Raw genomic sequence first — 18,254 nt, 5'->3', positions numbered from 1 at the left:
CCAAATTTGATTCATCTTTAAAGGTGGAAGTTTGAAGCCTTTAATGTTGCCAGGGCAAGCCACTGTAAGGAGCTGCACTATATAGCCAAAGGAGGAGTTAGATGTTGTATGGGGAAAGACAGAGAAGCTTTGTACTACATGAGTTTATTCTCACCAGACAGGTAGAATAGGGGAATACTGGGAAGAGAGCTGGGGAGTGGGGGGTGGCACTCTGAAACTGGCTAGGCTTGGCATTGGTAGGGGGAATCCTCCTGCTCTTCAGACTCCAAATCTCCACCCCAATTATGGCTTCCAGTATGGTTCTTGGGCATACATTTGACAGCATCTTGCTCTAGAAGGTGGCCACCAGCAGCTCCAGTACCAGTCATGATCACATCTGCTCTTAAATGACTAACTATTAGGCTCACATGCCTTTCCCACTAGAATTTTAAGTGGTTTCACAGTTCCTTCATTACACTTTAAAATACTACATATGTAGCTGTGGCCCTACAAACAGCAGTGCTCCTACTTTTTAGAACTAATACCTGAATTCTTCCAATACTTTCAACCAACAGTTCATGAAAACAACTCTGCATGCATTTAGACCCAACAATCCAAGTCTCCATCTAGGACTACTTGGAACCCATGCCTAAAATCCATTTTGAGTCAGGTGCACAAATGGATGGTGTCATCTTATGTTGCCAGGATGGAACAGCTCTTGCAAAGCTCAAATCTTAGTGTAAATCTCTGAGCATACATGACTCTTCCTGTTTGCTAGTCTCTGATGCTCATAAGATCAGCCGTACAGGGTCAGACCAATGGTCTATCCAGTCCATCCAGAAACACAATTAGTAGTAGCACCAATCCACGCTACCAATCCTAGGGCAAGCAGTGGCTTCCCCCATGTCCATCTCAATAACAGGCTATGGACGTTTCCTCCAGGAACTTGTCCATCTGATTTTTTAAATCAGATACACTAACCGCTGTTAACACATCCTCCGGCAACGAATTCCAGAGCTTAACTATTCTTTGAGTGAAAAAATATTTCCTTCTATATGTTTTAAAAGTATTCCCAACTAATTTCTTTGTGTCCTCTGGTGTTTGTACTTTCTAATTGAGAGAAAAACTGATTCATCTCCACCCATTCCACTCCACTCAGGATATTGTAGACCTCAATCATATATCCCCCCTCAGCCATCTGTTTTCCAAGCTGAAGAGTCCTAACCTCTTTAGCCTGTCCTCATACAGGAGCAGTTCCATCACCTCTTATCATTTATTTTGATCAGTCTTCTTTGAACCTTTTCTAATTCCACTCTATCTTTTTTTGAGATACGGCGACCAGAATTGAACACGATACTCAAGGTGAGGTCGCACCATTGAGCAATACAGAGGCATTATAATATTTTTGGTATTATTTTGCATCCCTCTCCTAATAATTCTTAGTATCCTATTTGCTTTTTTGACTGCTGCTGCACACTGGGCAGAATATTTTAGCGTATTGTCTTCAATGATACCTAGGTCTTTTTCTTGAGTGCTAACTCTTAGAGGCAGATGCACCAAAGCTTAATGAGCCTTTAACGACCCTCCAACGAGGAAATTTTGAGCCGTTGCATGCATCAAAGGGCTTTTACCGAGGAAGCTAGCAGCTAACGAAAACGGAGTGCAGATGAGCAATTAGTGTAAAAACCCCATTGAAACGAGATGCACTAACCTTTTCCGATTGCCTTTACGCAGGAAAAAGGCAGGAAATCTAACGAGAGGTCTGGACCTCTCGTTAGGACAGCTCTGTGCCAGGAAAAATCGTAAAGTGAAAAAATAAACAAACTTTGAGCCAATCCCAGCGCATTAGCAGAGCTAAAAGCGCTGTGATTGGTCAAAAGGACGTTGCATTACATATGTCCAAAAGAGCTGTGTTTGAGCTGTAAGAAAACGTGTCAGAAAACACATCAAATAAAAAAAAATAAAAAAAGGATCGGGAGGGGGCAAGGGCGCTCATCAGGAGCGTCCTGTATGGACGGCCATGCCCCCCCCCCCCCCCGCTGCTCCCCACTGTCCGCCACTTCCCCCCCCCCCCCCCCCACGCACGAGAAAGCGAAATTCTAGCAGCCCCGGTCCCCCTCCCTTCCTGTTCTTCTGTTTTGCAAAAGCTAACTCCGCCTCCCGTCATTCTTCCGCCCCCGTGCCCTGCCCCCGCTGCCCCCCCCCTGAGGTTGACTACGCCGCTCCCCCCTCCCTATTACCGACCCGAGCAGCGCCTCTCACCTCTTTCTGAAGCGCTGCACGGGCAGGAAGATCTGTTGTGTTGGTCGCAGAGTCTCCATGACGTCTCTTCTTCCCTGGCCTAGGCCCCGCCTCCTTCTGACATAAGTAACCTACGTCAGAAGGAGGCGGGCCTAGGCCAGGGAAGAAGAGACGTCATGGAGACTCTGCGACCAACACAACAGATCTTCCTGCCCGTGCAGTGCTTCAGAAAGAGGTGAGAGGCGCTGCTCGGGTCGGTAATTGGGAGGGGGGTCTCGGTGGAGGTGGGAGCAGCGTAGTCGACCTCAGGGGGGGCAGCGGGGCACGGGGCGGAAGAATGACGGGAGGCGGAGTTAGCTTTTGCAAAACAGAAGAACAGGAAGGGAGGGGGACCGGGGCTGCTAGAATTTTGCTTTTTCGTGGGGGGGGGGGGGGGGGGGCAAGGCCGTCCATACAGGACGCTCCGGACGAGCGCCCTTGCCCCCTCCTGATCCTTTGTTTTTGTATTTTGCTGACCGGGTAGCCACGTGTATGTGTTGTGGCTTTTTTTTTTGTTTGTTTTGACGTTTGCAGCATGCGCAGAGCAGCCAGCAAAACGCTTGGCTGCTCTGCGCATGATTTAGGGGCCGATTACCGACGTGTATTGTGATTCTTTGATACATTGTACGTTTCAATACCGATCTGAGCGTGTGTGACTTTTTTTTTTTGGTGCATTCTTCGTTTTTTAAAAATCGTTAGGGACTTTAACGATTTAGATTTTTTAACGTTTGGTTGATGCATCTGCCTCTTAAAGTGGACCCTACATTAGACAACTATGATTCAGATTATTCTTCCCAATGTGCATCACTTTACATTCGTCTACATTAAAGTTCATCTGCCATTTGCATGCCCAGTTCTTCAGCTTCCTAAGGTCTTCCTGCAATGCTTCGCAATCCAGAGCAGGGGCTGGTGGTTGGGAGGCGGGACTAGTGCTGGGCAGATTTGTACGGTCTGTGCCACAGCCAGTGGTGGGAAGCAGGGATAGTGCTGGGCAGACTTATACGGTCTGTGCCAGAGCTGGTGGTGGGAGGCGGGACTGGTAGTTGGGAGGTGGGGATAGTGCTGGGCAGACTTATAGGGTCTGTGCCAGAGCTGGTGGTTGGGAGGCGGGGTTGGTGGTTGGGAGGCGGGGATAGGGCTGGCCAGACTTATACGGTCTGTGCACTGAAGAGGACAGTACAAATAAAAAAGTAGCACATATGAGTTCATCTTCTTGGGCAGACTGGATGGACCGTGCAGGTCTTTTTCTGCCGTCATCTACTATGTTACTATGTTACATGTGTTTTGACAACTTTGAATAGTTTTGTGTCATCTGCAAATGTAATCACCTCATTTGTTCTGATTTCCAGATCATTTATAAATGTTAAATATCACCTGTCCCAGTACAGATCCCTGTGGCACTCCGCTATTCACCCTCCTACATTAAGAAAAATGGCCATTTAACCCTACCCCCTGTTTTCTGTGCAATAACCAATTCCTAATCAACAACAGAACATTGCTTCCTATCCCATGACTCTTTAATTTTCTCAGGAGTCTCTCATGAGAAACTTTGTCAAAAGCTTTCTGAAAATCTAGATACAGTACATCAACCGGCTCACCTTTATCCACATGTTCACGCCTTCAGAGAAATTAAGCAAATTAGTGAGGCAAGACCTCCCATGGCTGAATCCATTATGACTCTGTCCCATTAAACAATGTTTGTCTACGTGTTCTATAATTTTATTCTTTATAATAGTTTCTACTATTTTTCCCTAGCAGTGAAGTCGGGCTTATTGGTCTGTAATTACTAGGATCACCCCTGGAACCCTTTTTAAAATTGGTGTCACATTGGCCACCCTCCAGACCTCAGGTACTACAGATGACTAACGACCAGTGGCGTTCCTGGGGGGGGTGCGGTCCGTCCCGGGTGCACGCCGCTTGGGGGGGGGGGGGGTGCCGCGCGCCTATCTGCTCCACTCGTTCTGTGCTCCCTGTTCCGGGGCAGAGGGAGCATGGAACAAATGAAGCCGACAGGCGCGCGGCACCCCCCAGCAGTTAAAAATGCACCTGGGGGGGGGGGTGCATCGGCGATCCCCCCGGGTGTCAGCCGCCCTAGGAACGCCACTGTTAATGACAGGTTACAGATAACTAGCAGCAGATTAGAAATTTCGTGTTTGAGTTCTTTCAATACCCTGGGGTGCGTACCATCCTGTCCGGGTGATTTATCACTCTGACTTGTCAATTTGGCTCAGCACATCTTCCAAATTCATCTGCATCGTCACCCCTGAAAACCATTTCCAGTACAGGTAGATCTGTTACATCTTCTGTAAAGACCGAAACAAAGAATTCATTCAATCTGTCCGCTATAGCTTTGTCCTCCCTGTGCCCTCCTTTTACTGCTTCCTGATCTGATGGTCCCACAGATTCCCATGCAGGCTTCCTGCTTCTGATATCTTCTACTATAATAAAACGCACCCTCAACGTTCTGAAGACAAAAGTTCTGAAGTCACACCACTAGAGAAAGGGTTCGTAAGTTCATGGTGGTGAAGCCACCACAATGCCTCCCTGCCCCGCCCTCGCGTCAAACGTGATGACGACGAGGGCAGAACAGTTTGTTTATACGTGGAATACATCTAGTCTGGGTTTCCACGATGGTATTTTTAAACATCGTCCATGCCTAATTCAGAGTCCTAACCTTTGCGACCAAACCTTTCATCTTCTTTTTAACCATTTTCCTCATTTTGCCCTTTTGAAAATTTTTATTTTTCTGCTTAGCCAAATGAATGCTAAACAAAGCTCTCCAGATAATTTTTATTTCTAGAAATTGAACTTGTTTCTTACAATGTTGTTTTTGTCAAGTTTAATTTTTTTTTTTTTTTTGTTGTCACTGAAGTCAGGGTTCAGACCCTGCCCCAAGTGTGGCAGAGGGATCCAGAACTTTGATATACATTCCAGTGCTTGTCCATCAGCCTGCAAGACAGTGCAGGAGCTTTTAAGTGCAGGTGGTACTATTCCAGCACAGAGGTTGCCTGTTCTTTGCATGCTTCTGCATTACTGTCTTTCTCATCAACTCCGGTACTAGTGACAGTAGTGGATGAATCACTGCCTCTTCTAGAGCAGCTACATTTCTTCTTGCCAAAACTGTTTAATGAATTTATGAGTGCTGCAAGGACTTCCAAATGTATACAGTAGCAGCAACCCAGTGAGACATCATCTTATTCAACAGGTGATACTCTGGTGATGTCCTCTCTAAAATCCGATTGGGCATAGAGGAGTTTTTGGATCCACATTTCTTTTCTGGACTTTATTGACGATGTACAGGAATGACGACTTCTGCTACTGTTTATTTTTATAGTGCTACTAGATTACGCAACGTTGTGCGGTTACTTTCTCTGTCCCTAATGAGCTCACAATCTAAGGTGTTTTTTCTACCTGAGGCAGTGGAGGGTTAAGTGACTTGCCCAGGGTCACAAAGAGCTGCAGTGCGAATTTGAACCCCGTTCCCCAGGATCTCAGCTCACTGAACTTAACCGTTAGGCTACTCCTCCACTTCTGATCTCTCTCCTTCCCCAGTGAGAAACAAATCTTATAAGGACATGTCTTACCTCAGACTTCTCCAGTGAATGACAAGAGGGGTACCATTCTTGTTGAAGCAAGATGCTAAACCACATGCAGACATTCTTGGCCTTCTAAAGTACATAAAGACCCAAAAGCTACAGCCACAGTATGCATTCATGGGCTCCTACAGGATCAGCAGTTCTGTTTATAGCAAAATCCAAGTACTGTACAGCCTGTTTCCAAAAGATGGATGAAAAATATAAGGTCCAGCTGGTCTCACGTTTCAACAAGGTCCAGCATGCATGCTCTAGCATTGTAGTTGAACCAGTTATGAGGAAAACTAAAAAGTACAGAGAGTTGTCCAGTACCCTTCTGGTAAAGATCCATGACTTTCAACCATTTGTGCAAGAAACATGTTTCAAGGTGCCATGCTTTCTGTTCTCACAGCAGCTCATCAGCTTTACGTGGTCCAATGTATGCTATAGTCTTCTAAAATGTGCAGGCATTTGTGCCTAGCCTTTTACCACAAGTTCAGACTCAACTAAATGCCATCTTAGCAGAATGGATGAGAGTGTTTGTTATTTAAAGGAAAAGTGGATGGCCTCTCTGAAACATGCTCCAGAGTTCTGCTTCCCACAAACTAGGTGCCTTGGTTGTACGTGTCAAGATTATATAAAGACATCCCTTCAAATTGGCAGATGTTTCTTGCACTGGAGATTTAAAATTTGGAGATAAAGTGAAAGACAGTGGACGCCAAATACAATCACTACCAGTCTCTCTTCCAGCCATTTCTTAGTCTGTCTATTCCTCTCCCAGTGCTGCTTTGTCAGATTTATCCTGTTGTTTATGAGAACTATCATTGCCGGTGAGCAATTTTGCTTTCCTGCTTCCTGCTCAGTAATCTGTTGCTCTTCCATCCATTCTCCCTTCTATCCCCATGGATTGAAGGTTTGACCATGTTGCTACCTGAGAAATCATGTTTTTGGTGGCAGTCATTTCAGTTCACAGTTTATAAACTACTTTAGAAGTCTAAAAATCCAGACCGCTCGGAGAACGGTTCAGTCTAGATTTTTGGATTTTCTGGATTCTTAGGTGGTACTTTTAAAATTCAAATTTAAGAAAGAATAAAGAGCTGAATAGGCAAATTTTGTTGATCTTGTTGATTTATTCAATAACAAATACAAAAAAACATGAAAAAGATACTGTAACATCTCCAAAATAATATACAGTGTTTATTCGCTCATTTCCGCAACTTCTGCTGCAGTACTTGTCGATGGAGCACTGGTTTGATTCCCCTTTTTTTAAATACTTTCATATATTGGCAGTATTTCATTATTAGGGCCCTGTTTACCAAGCTGCGCTAGAGGTGTGTTAGTGTTTTTAGCATTCGCTAGGTATTCACGCACGCTGTGTAGATGCCCATAATAATCCTATGGGCGTCTGCATGGTTAGCACATGCTAAAAACACTAGCGCACCTTAGTAAATGGGGCCCTTGATTTCCAGCCAAAAGCGCTTGTGGGCAAACACTTCCAGTAAACCCCCATTTCATCTGTGTTGTACACTTGGTCGGGCGTGACACCAGGGTCACTCACCATTTTTTCAAATTTTTCCTTATATTTTAATTTAGCTTATTTATCAGTCAATTGTCTTTCCCCAACAGTTTCTAACTGTCGAATTCCATGATGGGTCTTGAAATGCCTAAGCCATCCATCACTAAATGCACACTCTGATTCAATGTTTATTTCTTCCTTAAAAGTCTTTGCTTTGGCAATAAGCACCGGCCCAGAAACTGTTATACCTTTTGATTGTTTTAACAAAAGACATTCATGCAATACTGTATCCAGATTTTGGCTTAAGTAAACTTTCTTTCAAAGATTTTATTGTAAGGCTCAGAGAAGGCTGTAAACTGTTGAATTACATTCTTTGCCTTTTTTATATTGTAGAGTGGATGTTGTAAGTTTCCATTATAACGGCACTGCTCACACCACTTTCTAGTTTAATTATTTCAAGTTTGTCACTCAGTTTCAATGTGTTCTTCCTTCTCTTCACACTGCGAAGTTTACCAATTTTAGGAGCCATGACTGCTGAATGCCAACTGGTGTCCGTGTGGTCCGTGAAGTTGCTTGTAGCTGCAGACCGCTCGATGCCAAATGGCCCCATGTTGTCGCTTGAGGCTGACTGCTTGATGCCAACTAGTGTCCGTGTTGTCGCTGTGTACTGTATCTGCTTGATGCCAACTTGGTGGGGTCCATGTTGTGGCTTGTTGTTGTGGCTTGTGGTTGCTGACTTCTTGATGTGAACTGACGTCTGTATGGCGCATGTTGTCGCCTGTGGCTACTGTCTTCCATGTGGTCCGTGTTGTCGCTTGTGGCTGCTGACTGCTTGATGCCAGCTGGCATCCATGTGGTCCATGTAGTTTGTGTTGTTGCTTTGTACTATATCTGCAGGGCTGCCAAGAGGGAGATTTGAATACAGTACACCTTCTCCTTCATGCAGTGTCTCGCTAATCCTTCCAGCCTCTCCCCTCCCCTCCCCATGCAGCATCTCTAACCCTTCCGTCACCCCTCCCCATGCAACATCTCTCTTCCCCTTCCAGCCTCTCCCCTCCCCATGCAATGTCTCATTCACCTTCCAGCATCTTCAATTTTAAAAGGAGAGGCCCAGCCCCCCCCCCCCCCCTCCCCTGTGGCTATGCCTATCCCTTCCTTCTCTCCCTCCCCACACAGTCCAACATCTTTCTTCCCACAATTGGCCGTTCCCCTGGTTCTGCCTTACTGTCATCTTTCCTGAAATGTTCGGTGCTGCTTCAGCAGCCTTACTAACAGGCTGCCTTCAGCCTCCACTGAGTCTTTCTCCTCTGACCCATCCCACCCTTTCTGACGCAACTTCCTGTTGTTGGAAGGGCGGGATGGGTCAGAGAGGAAAGGCACTGTGCATGCCAGAGGCAGCCTGTGAGTAAAGCTACCACTGCAGTACCAAAAACTTCAGGAAAGTTAAGAGTGAGACAGAGCCACTTACAGGACCAGGTGTGGAGAGAAAGATGCCAGACCATAGGGGGAGGTGTAATTGGGGGGAGGGTATGCCTTGGAGAGTGAGTGAAAGCAAGCAGGCAGGCCAGGAAGATGTCTGGTGGGGGGAGGGGGGCAGGAGGGAGTCCGGAATCTTGGGCAGTCTGAAAATAACCATTTTTGGAGGGCTGGATTTTTGGACTTTTGCTGTACAAGCTTTCTTATCTACCTTATTCCAAACTTCTTCATGACAGAATATTTTCTGTTTTTTTCCAACCCAACAGATTTTGGAAAGAATTTATGTACAAGGGGTCAAGAATATCTGACAGGGGCAAAATAATTTCTGAGAATTGGATGGAGTGGAACCAAATTTGATGTGGAGGAAAATGGTAGAGACCTATCAATTTCAAAAAATGGGTTAGATCAGACTTTGGGGTTCCACAGAAAACAAGCTCTCAAAAAAATGGCCCAGTGCATTTCAATTGGAGAAACAGTTCCAGCTTTCACAGAATATAAATTTTGATACAGTGAAACACAGTAGATGGGGAATTGTTCCTTTCCATCTCCCTTTTCCTCTACCAGTTGCAAAATTTTAAAAATTAAGAGAAACTATCGTAATCCAGAAGTTCACTGGTAGTCTTGAATTTTGCAGTTGTGCAATGCTTTAGCCATTGAGAAACCATCACAACATTGAGGTGCTTTGTTATAACGGCATTATTTTTTTGAACTTGTTATGGGGATCTGAGGTCCATCAATGTTAGGTATCGTATTTAACCGTGCATTAAGGAATAAAACACCCAGCTTAGTCATAAATGTGTAATTACCGGTGGTAGCTGAAGGCAGTCTGGTGTTTGAGGCAAGGAATGAGAGAGCCCCTCTTTGAAGGCACTCAAAACAGAGAACCCCCTCAGAACTCCAGTCAGGGAATAGGATGAGGAGGTCCCCTCATTCAGAAGACTGGTCAGGACCTCCCCCCCCCCCCCCCCCCCCAAAAAAAAAAAAAAAAATTCACATCTTACATTCCTAGGCTATATGTTAGGAAAAATGAAAACTTTGCAAACACTGGTTATACTCGGCAAAAAATAAATTGGGAAAAAGAAATACAAAAACTGACTCTAATCCTGTACACTGAACCTTCATGATGTTAAATGCAAATATGTATTCTACATCCACAGAAATCCCCTTGTTCAACAATGGATGCAGTATAGAACTAGAATAAGCCACATTGAGCCTGCAAATAGGTGGGAAAATGTGGGCTACAAATGTAACAAATAAATATTTCCCCATAGAACTCACCATACCAAGAAAATCTCAAAACATCTCAATAACAGTGACACAAATCCTCTCCAGTACCAGGTATATTTTGATGTAATATAAAACTCTACAAAAGTCAATCGGGATAGAACAAATCTACTGTTCTATATTAGCACCAACAAGAAACTTCTTAGGAAAAAGCAGCACTTTATTGCAGAAATCCCTGGAACATCAATAAACCTATTGAAAATATGAACAAGCCAGATTACCATAGATCCCTACACACAGTAAGTGCTGAAAGAATGCCTGGCCTTATTCACAAACTTAGAATATAGATAGGGCATTACCAAGTACAGAATAAATCACAACAGTCTAAAAGCTAGTTACTGTATGCAGTGCTGCACCAGAGAAATAGAAAAAAATGCATTTCCTTTTGTACCGTGTAAAACACAAAGATGGATGTAAATTCCCAAAAGTGACACATTCAAATCATTAAATAGAAAAAAATTGTTTTCAATCTTTGCTGTCTGGTGATTTGTTTTTCCTAATCAGATTGGGCTCTGGCTCTGTTTTCCTGTCGGTCCTCTTAAGTCAGTTTCCAGGGCCTCCTGTCCATTTGCCATTTCTATTCTTGTCCTTTTCACGTCCTCCGCACTTCCAGCTCAGACATTAATCTTTTCCTTTCAGCTTGTTTCCATTTTTTACCTCTTTCCAACCTTTGGCGGGCAAAACTTCTTGGTCCACCCCTACTTTTTGGTTTTGACTGTAATTATATACATGGGGTTTTTTTTTGCCCTGACCTAGGGGTTGCTGGTTTGGTGGACTCCTCCTTCTCACTATCTAGTCTTCAAGCTCTTCCTTTTTCTATTGCTTTTGTCTGTAGCTTTCCCTTACTCATGCCCAACATATTCGGTCTCCCCCAGCTATGTCGGGGCATCTTCCCTCTCTTTCCTTCCACCCACATTCGTATCCAGAATCTCTGCTTGCTGCCCATTCCAGACCACTGCTGTCGGCACAACTACCCTTCTAAGTCTGCAGCCAAAGTAAAAGCAAAGACAGTGCAGGGCATGCAGTCTGTGCATACTCAACATCTGAGGGTCCTTACCCACTCCAGCACAGACTTCCTGTGTCGGAGGGGGCAGGACCGTCAAGACACTGAATACATGCACAGGTTTGAAGACCCGACCCTATGTTGCTCTTTGCTTTTACTTATGCCACTTTTAGCATTCAGGGGTTGTTCTCCAACCTTCTGCTGGAAAGTAGAGTGAGGTGGTCACAGCAGAGGTGTTTGGGAATATTTGCTGCCTGAGGTGGCCAACTTAACAGTGTCTAATGAGAGAGTCACACCTGGCAATTACAGTATCTGACTTTTGGAGCGGCCTACAACTTAGCTTTGACTTGCATAAAATGTATTACATTTTAAAGGAACCTAGGAAATGTTTTGTGTATTCTTACCCAAGTATTTGACACATTCAAGTGCCTTGCCTTTCTATAAGCCAGTCTGCCTTCTTAAACTACAGTTTACATAGGTAGAAGATTGATTAGCACAGCTTTTCAAGAGGCATCTTTTGAGTTACCGCAGAAGCATCGTGCATTGGATTCGGTGGCTTGACTAAGCAGCAGTACCTGTTGTAATTACCTGTCCAGGCAAATTTTGAGTTCCCTTAGTCTGAATGATTAAGCACAAAAAGTATTAATGCACATGGTTGAGTAGTAATACTTGTGGCTGTGAAAAAAGCACTCATAATTGCTTCCCTATTAGCAGGAGTGTCACAAGTGACAGCATAATTGAGAAATTGCACTGTGTAGAAAAAAAAAGTACACAGTTGACAGTTTAATTCTTAAGAGACTGCAGAAAAGCTGCTGCTTGTACAGCTCACTGCTCTGAAATATTACACAATGCATGGAGAGTGATAGCTATCTGCTGTAAATTTTCCATCATGTATCAAACTTTATGTTCCTGCAGGCTGAGGAAGCAAATGAACACTACAGAACCTGCATGGCAGACATTGAAGAAAAGAGAAATGATCTGGAAAACCTCAAAAGTGATGTTTTAATACAACTTCGAAATCTTATCTACCAGTGTGATCTCACGCTTAAAGCTGTAAGGTGACATTCTTGACATAGAAACATAGAAAAATTTAGTCAGATAAAGACCATATGGCCTATCCAGTCTGCCCATCCATGCCATCTACTTTACTGCATAGGAGGATTTCTATGTTCCTATCTTTTCTGTTTTGCCTTCCCTGTGTTGCTCGCCTTATGTTCTGCATTTTTTCTTCTCCCTCTGTTTGTATTTTCCTTTTTCAGTTTTTGTCTCCATTCTTTCTCCATGCCACTACATCCTTTGTTCCTTGTCATCAAGCAGATGAAGCCATTACGTATGGGTTGTGTCCATCAACCAGCAGGGGGAGATAGAGAGCACACAACTTTTCACAGTGCCTCATGGCCAGCCAGCTCCACTGCCTCTTCAGTATTCTCTATCTCCCCAAGCAGGGTGGCTGCAGCTTCTTCGAGCTCCATCAAAAATCTGCCTGGGGGTGGCTCCTGGCTTGCCAGTTGTTAGCCGGGGTGTTAGAGGCTATAGCAGCTTCACTTTGAAGGCACATAGGTCAGCCCTTTCCCTGCCTTACCCATGCCCCCGTGGATGTGGACATATTAGCTTGCTTTTCCCTGTCCTTTCCCACTCAGTGGATGCAGGCACGTTGGTTCGCCTTTCCCTGCCTTTCCCACTCATCTGAGCCTCCGGAGTTCTTATTACCTCTGCTTTCCTCACAGCGTTAAAAAAAAAAAAAATGGAACAGAGGTTTTCCTTTGATTCTTCTATGGGACCGGAGCTGTGATACTCGGTCCGGTTAGGTAAGAGTGTTTTCTATCACCTCCGGGGTGGGCCCGCGATCGGGGCATTTTTGGCGCGAAACCGCCATTTTGAATTTTCCCACCGTTTTTGGCGATGGCTGCAGAGAATGTAAAGCGCTGTTCCCGGTGTGGCAAGCGCAAATCAGCAGCGGGGCTCTGTAAATCGTGCTGTACAGGTGTAAGAGCCGGCCCGAGCATGGCGAGCGATGATTCTTCCCGCTCAGAGCAGGCAGCGGACGCCATTTTGAATTCTCCGCATGGCGCGGCCTCCGTAGAGCACTCTCTCGTCAAGAGATATGCAGTGCAGCAACATGGGCTTCTAAGCTCTCTTTTGCCCGACATTACAGGCTGGATGTGGCTGCTAGGAGGGATGCGCATTTTGGAGCACAAGTGCTAGCGCATGGTGTGACCTCTTCCCACCCTACGTAGGGATTGCTTTGTTACATCCCATACGTAATGGCTTCATCTGCTTGATGACAAGGAAGGGAAAATTAGGTTCTTACCTTGGTAATTTTCTTTCCTTTAGTCATAGCAGATGAAGCCATGAGCCCTCCCTGTATGATTGTCTGTATGCTGTGAATCTGTTTCCTGAAGTTCCTTCCTTGGGAGAAAGTTGGAAAACAGTCTTGAGGATTCATGTTCACTTATAGGAGGATGAGTCCATTCCCTCCAGTTTATGTTTTGGAGGATGAGTTTATTCCCTCCAGGAGGTTGCGTGTATCTCCTCCAGTTATACAATAAAGAGGACGAGTTTATTCCCTCCAGGAGGATGTGTTCATTCCCTCCTTTTGAGTTCATGCCCTTGTTAAGGGGCCATCGTTCGCTGTGAGGAAAGTTCATGTTATTCCCATTGCGGTTTGCCATACTGCTTTGGAAGCTTCAAACACTGAAGAGGCAGTGGAGCTGGCTGGCCATGAGGCACTGTGAAAAGTTGAGTGCTCTCTATCTCCCCCTGCTGGTTGATGGACACAACCCATACGTAATGGCTTCATCTGCTATGACTGAAGGAAAGAAAATTACCAAGGTAAGAACCTAATTTTCCCTTTCCAACCCTTTTCCTCTTCCCTGAGAAACATAATCAGTCACTGTGTGCAGAGCCTTGAGTTTAACATGGTTCTGCAGATGGAATTCTGTTACTCTGAAATACCCATTACAAATCCATGCCTAATATTGAGGGTTATTCTGTATTCTTGCTAATGCTAGACTCTGGAAAAACTATAGAGGAAAAATGACATTAAAATCAACCTGTGATTAAAACTAGTAAACACCAACTGGTAGTTAAACTGCTGACTCATTAGAAATGCATTATTTTCTGTATTGCAATAGTAGGTAAATCATTTCTTGGAGTAAACCTTTAAAGCTGGAATAACACAATCAAAAAGCAGTATTGTCTCTGAACTCCATATCAGAACCAACCAGAACTCTCACTAACTCTTGTCAGTTTACTCCAGATTGGTTTGTACATCACAAAAATAATCTGCTAATGTGGGAAGCAATAGTGCAGTTGCCGTGTTAGTCCACTTTAAGAAATAGAAATAAAATAATACAAAAGAAAGGAAAATAAGGTGATAACCTTTTTTTTTATTGGATTAAGTACATTTTTCACAAGCTTTCTAAACATAGAACCTCCTACTTCAGGTCAGATAAGAGAATGAAAATAGGCTTGTTTATTTAAAAACGTAATATACCGCGAAGTTATACAGGTCTCCTTACAGGTCACAGGTACAGGTGAGACATGGAAAGCATTCAAATGACAATCTTGACAGAGAAGGGGGGGGGGCGCAAGATGAAAAATCCATATACAATTAAAATATTCGGTGAGCAAGACTCGACACAGCTGTGTTTCGGCCTACAAGGCCTGCATCAGGAGTCTTTCAACATCAGATATGATAAAACTTGTATTCATCTTTCAATTGTAGATTTTGTTATGAAGCTGTAGTCTCTTGAATCGGACTCTGATACTCTTGAAAATTATCTAATCTCGAGTGGGAACCATTAAAATTGTATTTTTAACTGGATTTTTACCTGACGTGTCGTCTTTTTCAATTTTTAATTTTTTAATTTTTTCTTTTAGTCATCTTCGCTGTTTTGGTTTGCAATTTTGCTTTTCTGCGGACTAGTTTCTTATGTTTTTTGTATTAAGAGTAGGAAGAGCTATGGTTTGCCTCTACTCGTTAATTGTGGAGGAGAAAATTAAATTGCAGTTTCCCAGGGTGAACTTTCTTGGTATGGTGGTGACTAAGACCACCTTACTGGTGGAAGGGAGCATTGCCCTAAAACACCTACAGGATAGGAAGCTAGAAGGCTCACTGAAACAAGCCTTTGAAGTGGCCTCTTTGGGCCTTCAAGCAACAGTGTGCAACTCGTTCTTGGCAAGAGCATGCCTGAAGTGGTATCATCAGTTGGCAACACAAGATGGGCGCCATAAAGCCAAGCTGGAAGCGAGGTTGGCCTACTTGTCGGATGCTATTTATGTTGTTACTGGTTACAGCCTGCGGTATGTCCTTGTCTGTCATGGCACTCCAGCAACTCTGGTTGTGGCATTGGGCAGTGGGTGCAGTGTTGGTCATATCTAGTTAAACTTCCCTTTCTGGGCAGATGGTTGTTTGGAGAAGATCTCAGTAACTTGGGTAAATAACTGGGAGAAATTAAGCCACAGCGGTTGCTGGTGGATAATCCGAAAGCCTCTGGTTGTCCATCTTCAGGGGGTTCTCAATCTTGATTCGAGACAGCAGACATACCATCTGCAATATGGTCAGAAGTCCCACTTTCAGGCACGCCAGTCTTTGTTTTGTGTAGACAAGAAGTCCTCCTCTCAGTCAGCTAGAGCGCCCAATGCTTCCAGAGCTTTCCAGTGATGCGAGACTGGTCCACTCTTCTCTTCCTCTGTAGGAAGGATGTTTTCTGGAGTTTTGGGGGGAGTGGGCCAAAATCATGTCAGACCTGTGGGTTTTGGATAGTTTTGCAGAAGGTTACAAGTTGGTTGCTCTTCTCTTGTAGTCTCCTATTGAAAGGGAACCAAGCTGGTTGGGATTCGGGCCATCGTAGATTCCTTTCTGGTGCTCCTGACCATTGTTCCAGGCTGAACAGGGACAAGGCAGATACGCTGTCTAATTCATTGTCCCAAAGAAGGAAGGCACCTTTTGTTCGGTCTTAGATTGCAAAGGTCTAAACCTCTGCCTCCTTAGTGTCTCACCCTAGCATGGAAATACTACGAGCAGTCATAGCCTCAGTTTAAGGGGGAGACTTTCTCGCTGCCCTTGGTCTCAAGGAGGCGTACTTGCATATACCCATATGGTCGCTGCTTTAAAGGTTTCGACATTTTGCAATGCTAGGCTGGCCCTTCCAGTTAAGGGCTTTGCCCTTCAATCTCGCCACGGCTCCAAGAACATTTACCAAGGTTATGGTGCTGGCAGCATCCTTTGTCGCCAGGTAATCAGAGTTCACCTGTTTCTTGTCAACGGACTCATTCATGTGTCCTGTTTGGACAGCGTGGCGGTGAGGGCCAAAGTTATCAGTCTTCTGCAGTTAAGTCAGGTGATCAATTTTGAAAAGAGCGGACTAACTCCATCGCAAATGCTGGAGTATGTGGGTGTTCTATTTGACCCAGCATGAGAGAAGATCTTCCTCACAGAGCACAGGAGGTCAAAGCTGGTTCAACAGATTTGTCTTCTCTTCAGTCAAGGCAGGCCCATGGTCTTGGGACTAAGTTCAAGTTCTGGGGTCAGTGACGGCTGCGATGGAAATAGTCCCATGAGCAAGAGCGTTATGCAGCTGTTAGAGGAATTTCTTCTCATTCTCTGCTCATCCACTGGTCTCTGGTGTCACAGAAGTACGACCTTCATCTTTCTTGGATGCTGGTTGCCTGATGGAATATGCAGTGGTGGTTGGCCCCCAGTAATATGACCAGCAAGTCAGGTTGGGGAGCTCATTACAAGTTTCATCTGGCACAGGGCACTTGGATAGAACAGTAATTTCGGTAGTCGATAAATCACTTGGAGCTCATGGTAGTGCAGAATGTCTTATACAACTTTGCTCCCTTTCTGGCAGGGGCCGCGGTTCAAGTTTTTCCGGCAATGCGATGGTGGTAGCTTATATCAACCATCAAGTGGGACCTGCAGTTGTCCACTGGTGGTGGAGGCGACCTACCTCATCAGTTGGGTGGAGAAAAATCATCTCTGCTTGTCGGCAGCTCACATCACAGGGTCCTTGAATGTGGAGATGAACTTTCTCAGGAAGCATTCCTTGGACCCGGAAGAATGGGAACTATCCAACCAGGGATTTCTTTTTTTTTTAAATTTATTCTTTATTAATTTTACATTTTATCAAAGGTAACACTCTTTGAAGGATACATCAATGTTTAAGTAACATCTTTAAAGGAAATTATTCTGAATTCCTAATTCCAAAATATAAGCAAACATTGATTACAACAGTCCACAAAATGAAGAGAATCCAATTTTCACCAAGGGAAGTTGGTTAAAGTGGAAATAATTAACCATTTAAATTTAGAGCAGGTGGTATCATTTTACATTTGAACCATAATTCCAATATTTATTTGGCCGGTGTTTTTTCCCCTTGCGCATCCAGAAATCTAGACAATTGTTCAGGTTCATAAAATATATATTTGGTATTCTTGAACATTATTAAACATTTGCATGGGAATCTCAACTGAAAAGTAGCTTCTATTTCCAAAGATTTTTGCCTCAGTTCCAGAAATTTCTTTCTTCTTTGCTGAGTCCATTTTGAAATATCTGGGAAAATCAGAATCTTATCTCCCATAAACTGAGGTTGTAAGTTCTTAAAATACTGTCTCAGTAGTGCTTCTTTGTCTTGTATAAAGACAAAAGAAATTATCAAAGTTGCACGAGTCTTAATTTCTTCTTGAGATCGTTCCAAGAATTCGGATATATCCAAAGATTCAGGAGGTGGTTGTAACTGAGTAGAATCCAATTGAGAACTTTTCCCAGGTTTAAGATAATATAACTTCTGCAAAGGAGGGAGCGAATCTTCTGGATACTTAAGTCTCCTTCAAAAGTTTATTGAACAGATCTCTAGCAGTCATAAATTGTGTTTGAGGAAAATTTAGCAAGCGTAAATTTAAGTTTCTTGAAGAATTTTCCAAGTTTTCAAGTTTTCTATGAATAATCATACGATCTCCTGCTAATTGAGATTGCTGTTCTTGAATCTTCACTAAATCCGATTCCATTGCAATTTGTTTAACTGAAATCGCTTCAACTTTCACTTTAAGATCTTGTACTTGTCTAGAATTATTTAGAGTCACAGAAATAAATGAAGTACAAACCTTGTGAAGGGCTTCTAACGCCGACCAAATAGAT

At 43.9% G+C, this 18,254-nt stretch overlaps 1 protein-coding gene across 3 annotated transcripts in view; it reads left to right on the top strand.

Moving 5' to 3' along the window:
• ARHGAP29 (Rho GTPase activating protein 29) overlaps positions 1-18,254 on the top strand; it is a 321,071-nt gene that overhangs the window by 211,277 nt on the left and 91,540 nt on the right. For all 3 annotated transcript variants that reach the window (XM_030206020.1, XM_030206021.1, XM_030206023.1), the window contains one exon: positions 12,026-12,163. In XM_030206020.1, coding sequence (XP_030061880.1) covers positions 12,026-12,163 — 138 coding nt within the window. The remainder of the gene's footprint in view (positions 1-12,025; positions 12,164-18,254) is intronic.

This window comes from Microcaecilia unicolor, chromosome 6 (genome assembly GCF_901765095.1).
Source record: "Microcaecilia unicolor chromosome 6, aMicUni1.1, whole genome shotgun sequence".
NCBI lineage: Eukaryota > Metazoa > Chordata > Amphibia > Gymnophiona > Siphonopidae > Microcaecilia > Microcaecilia unicolor.
This window is presented reverse-complemented; position numbering and strand designations above follow the sequence as displayed.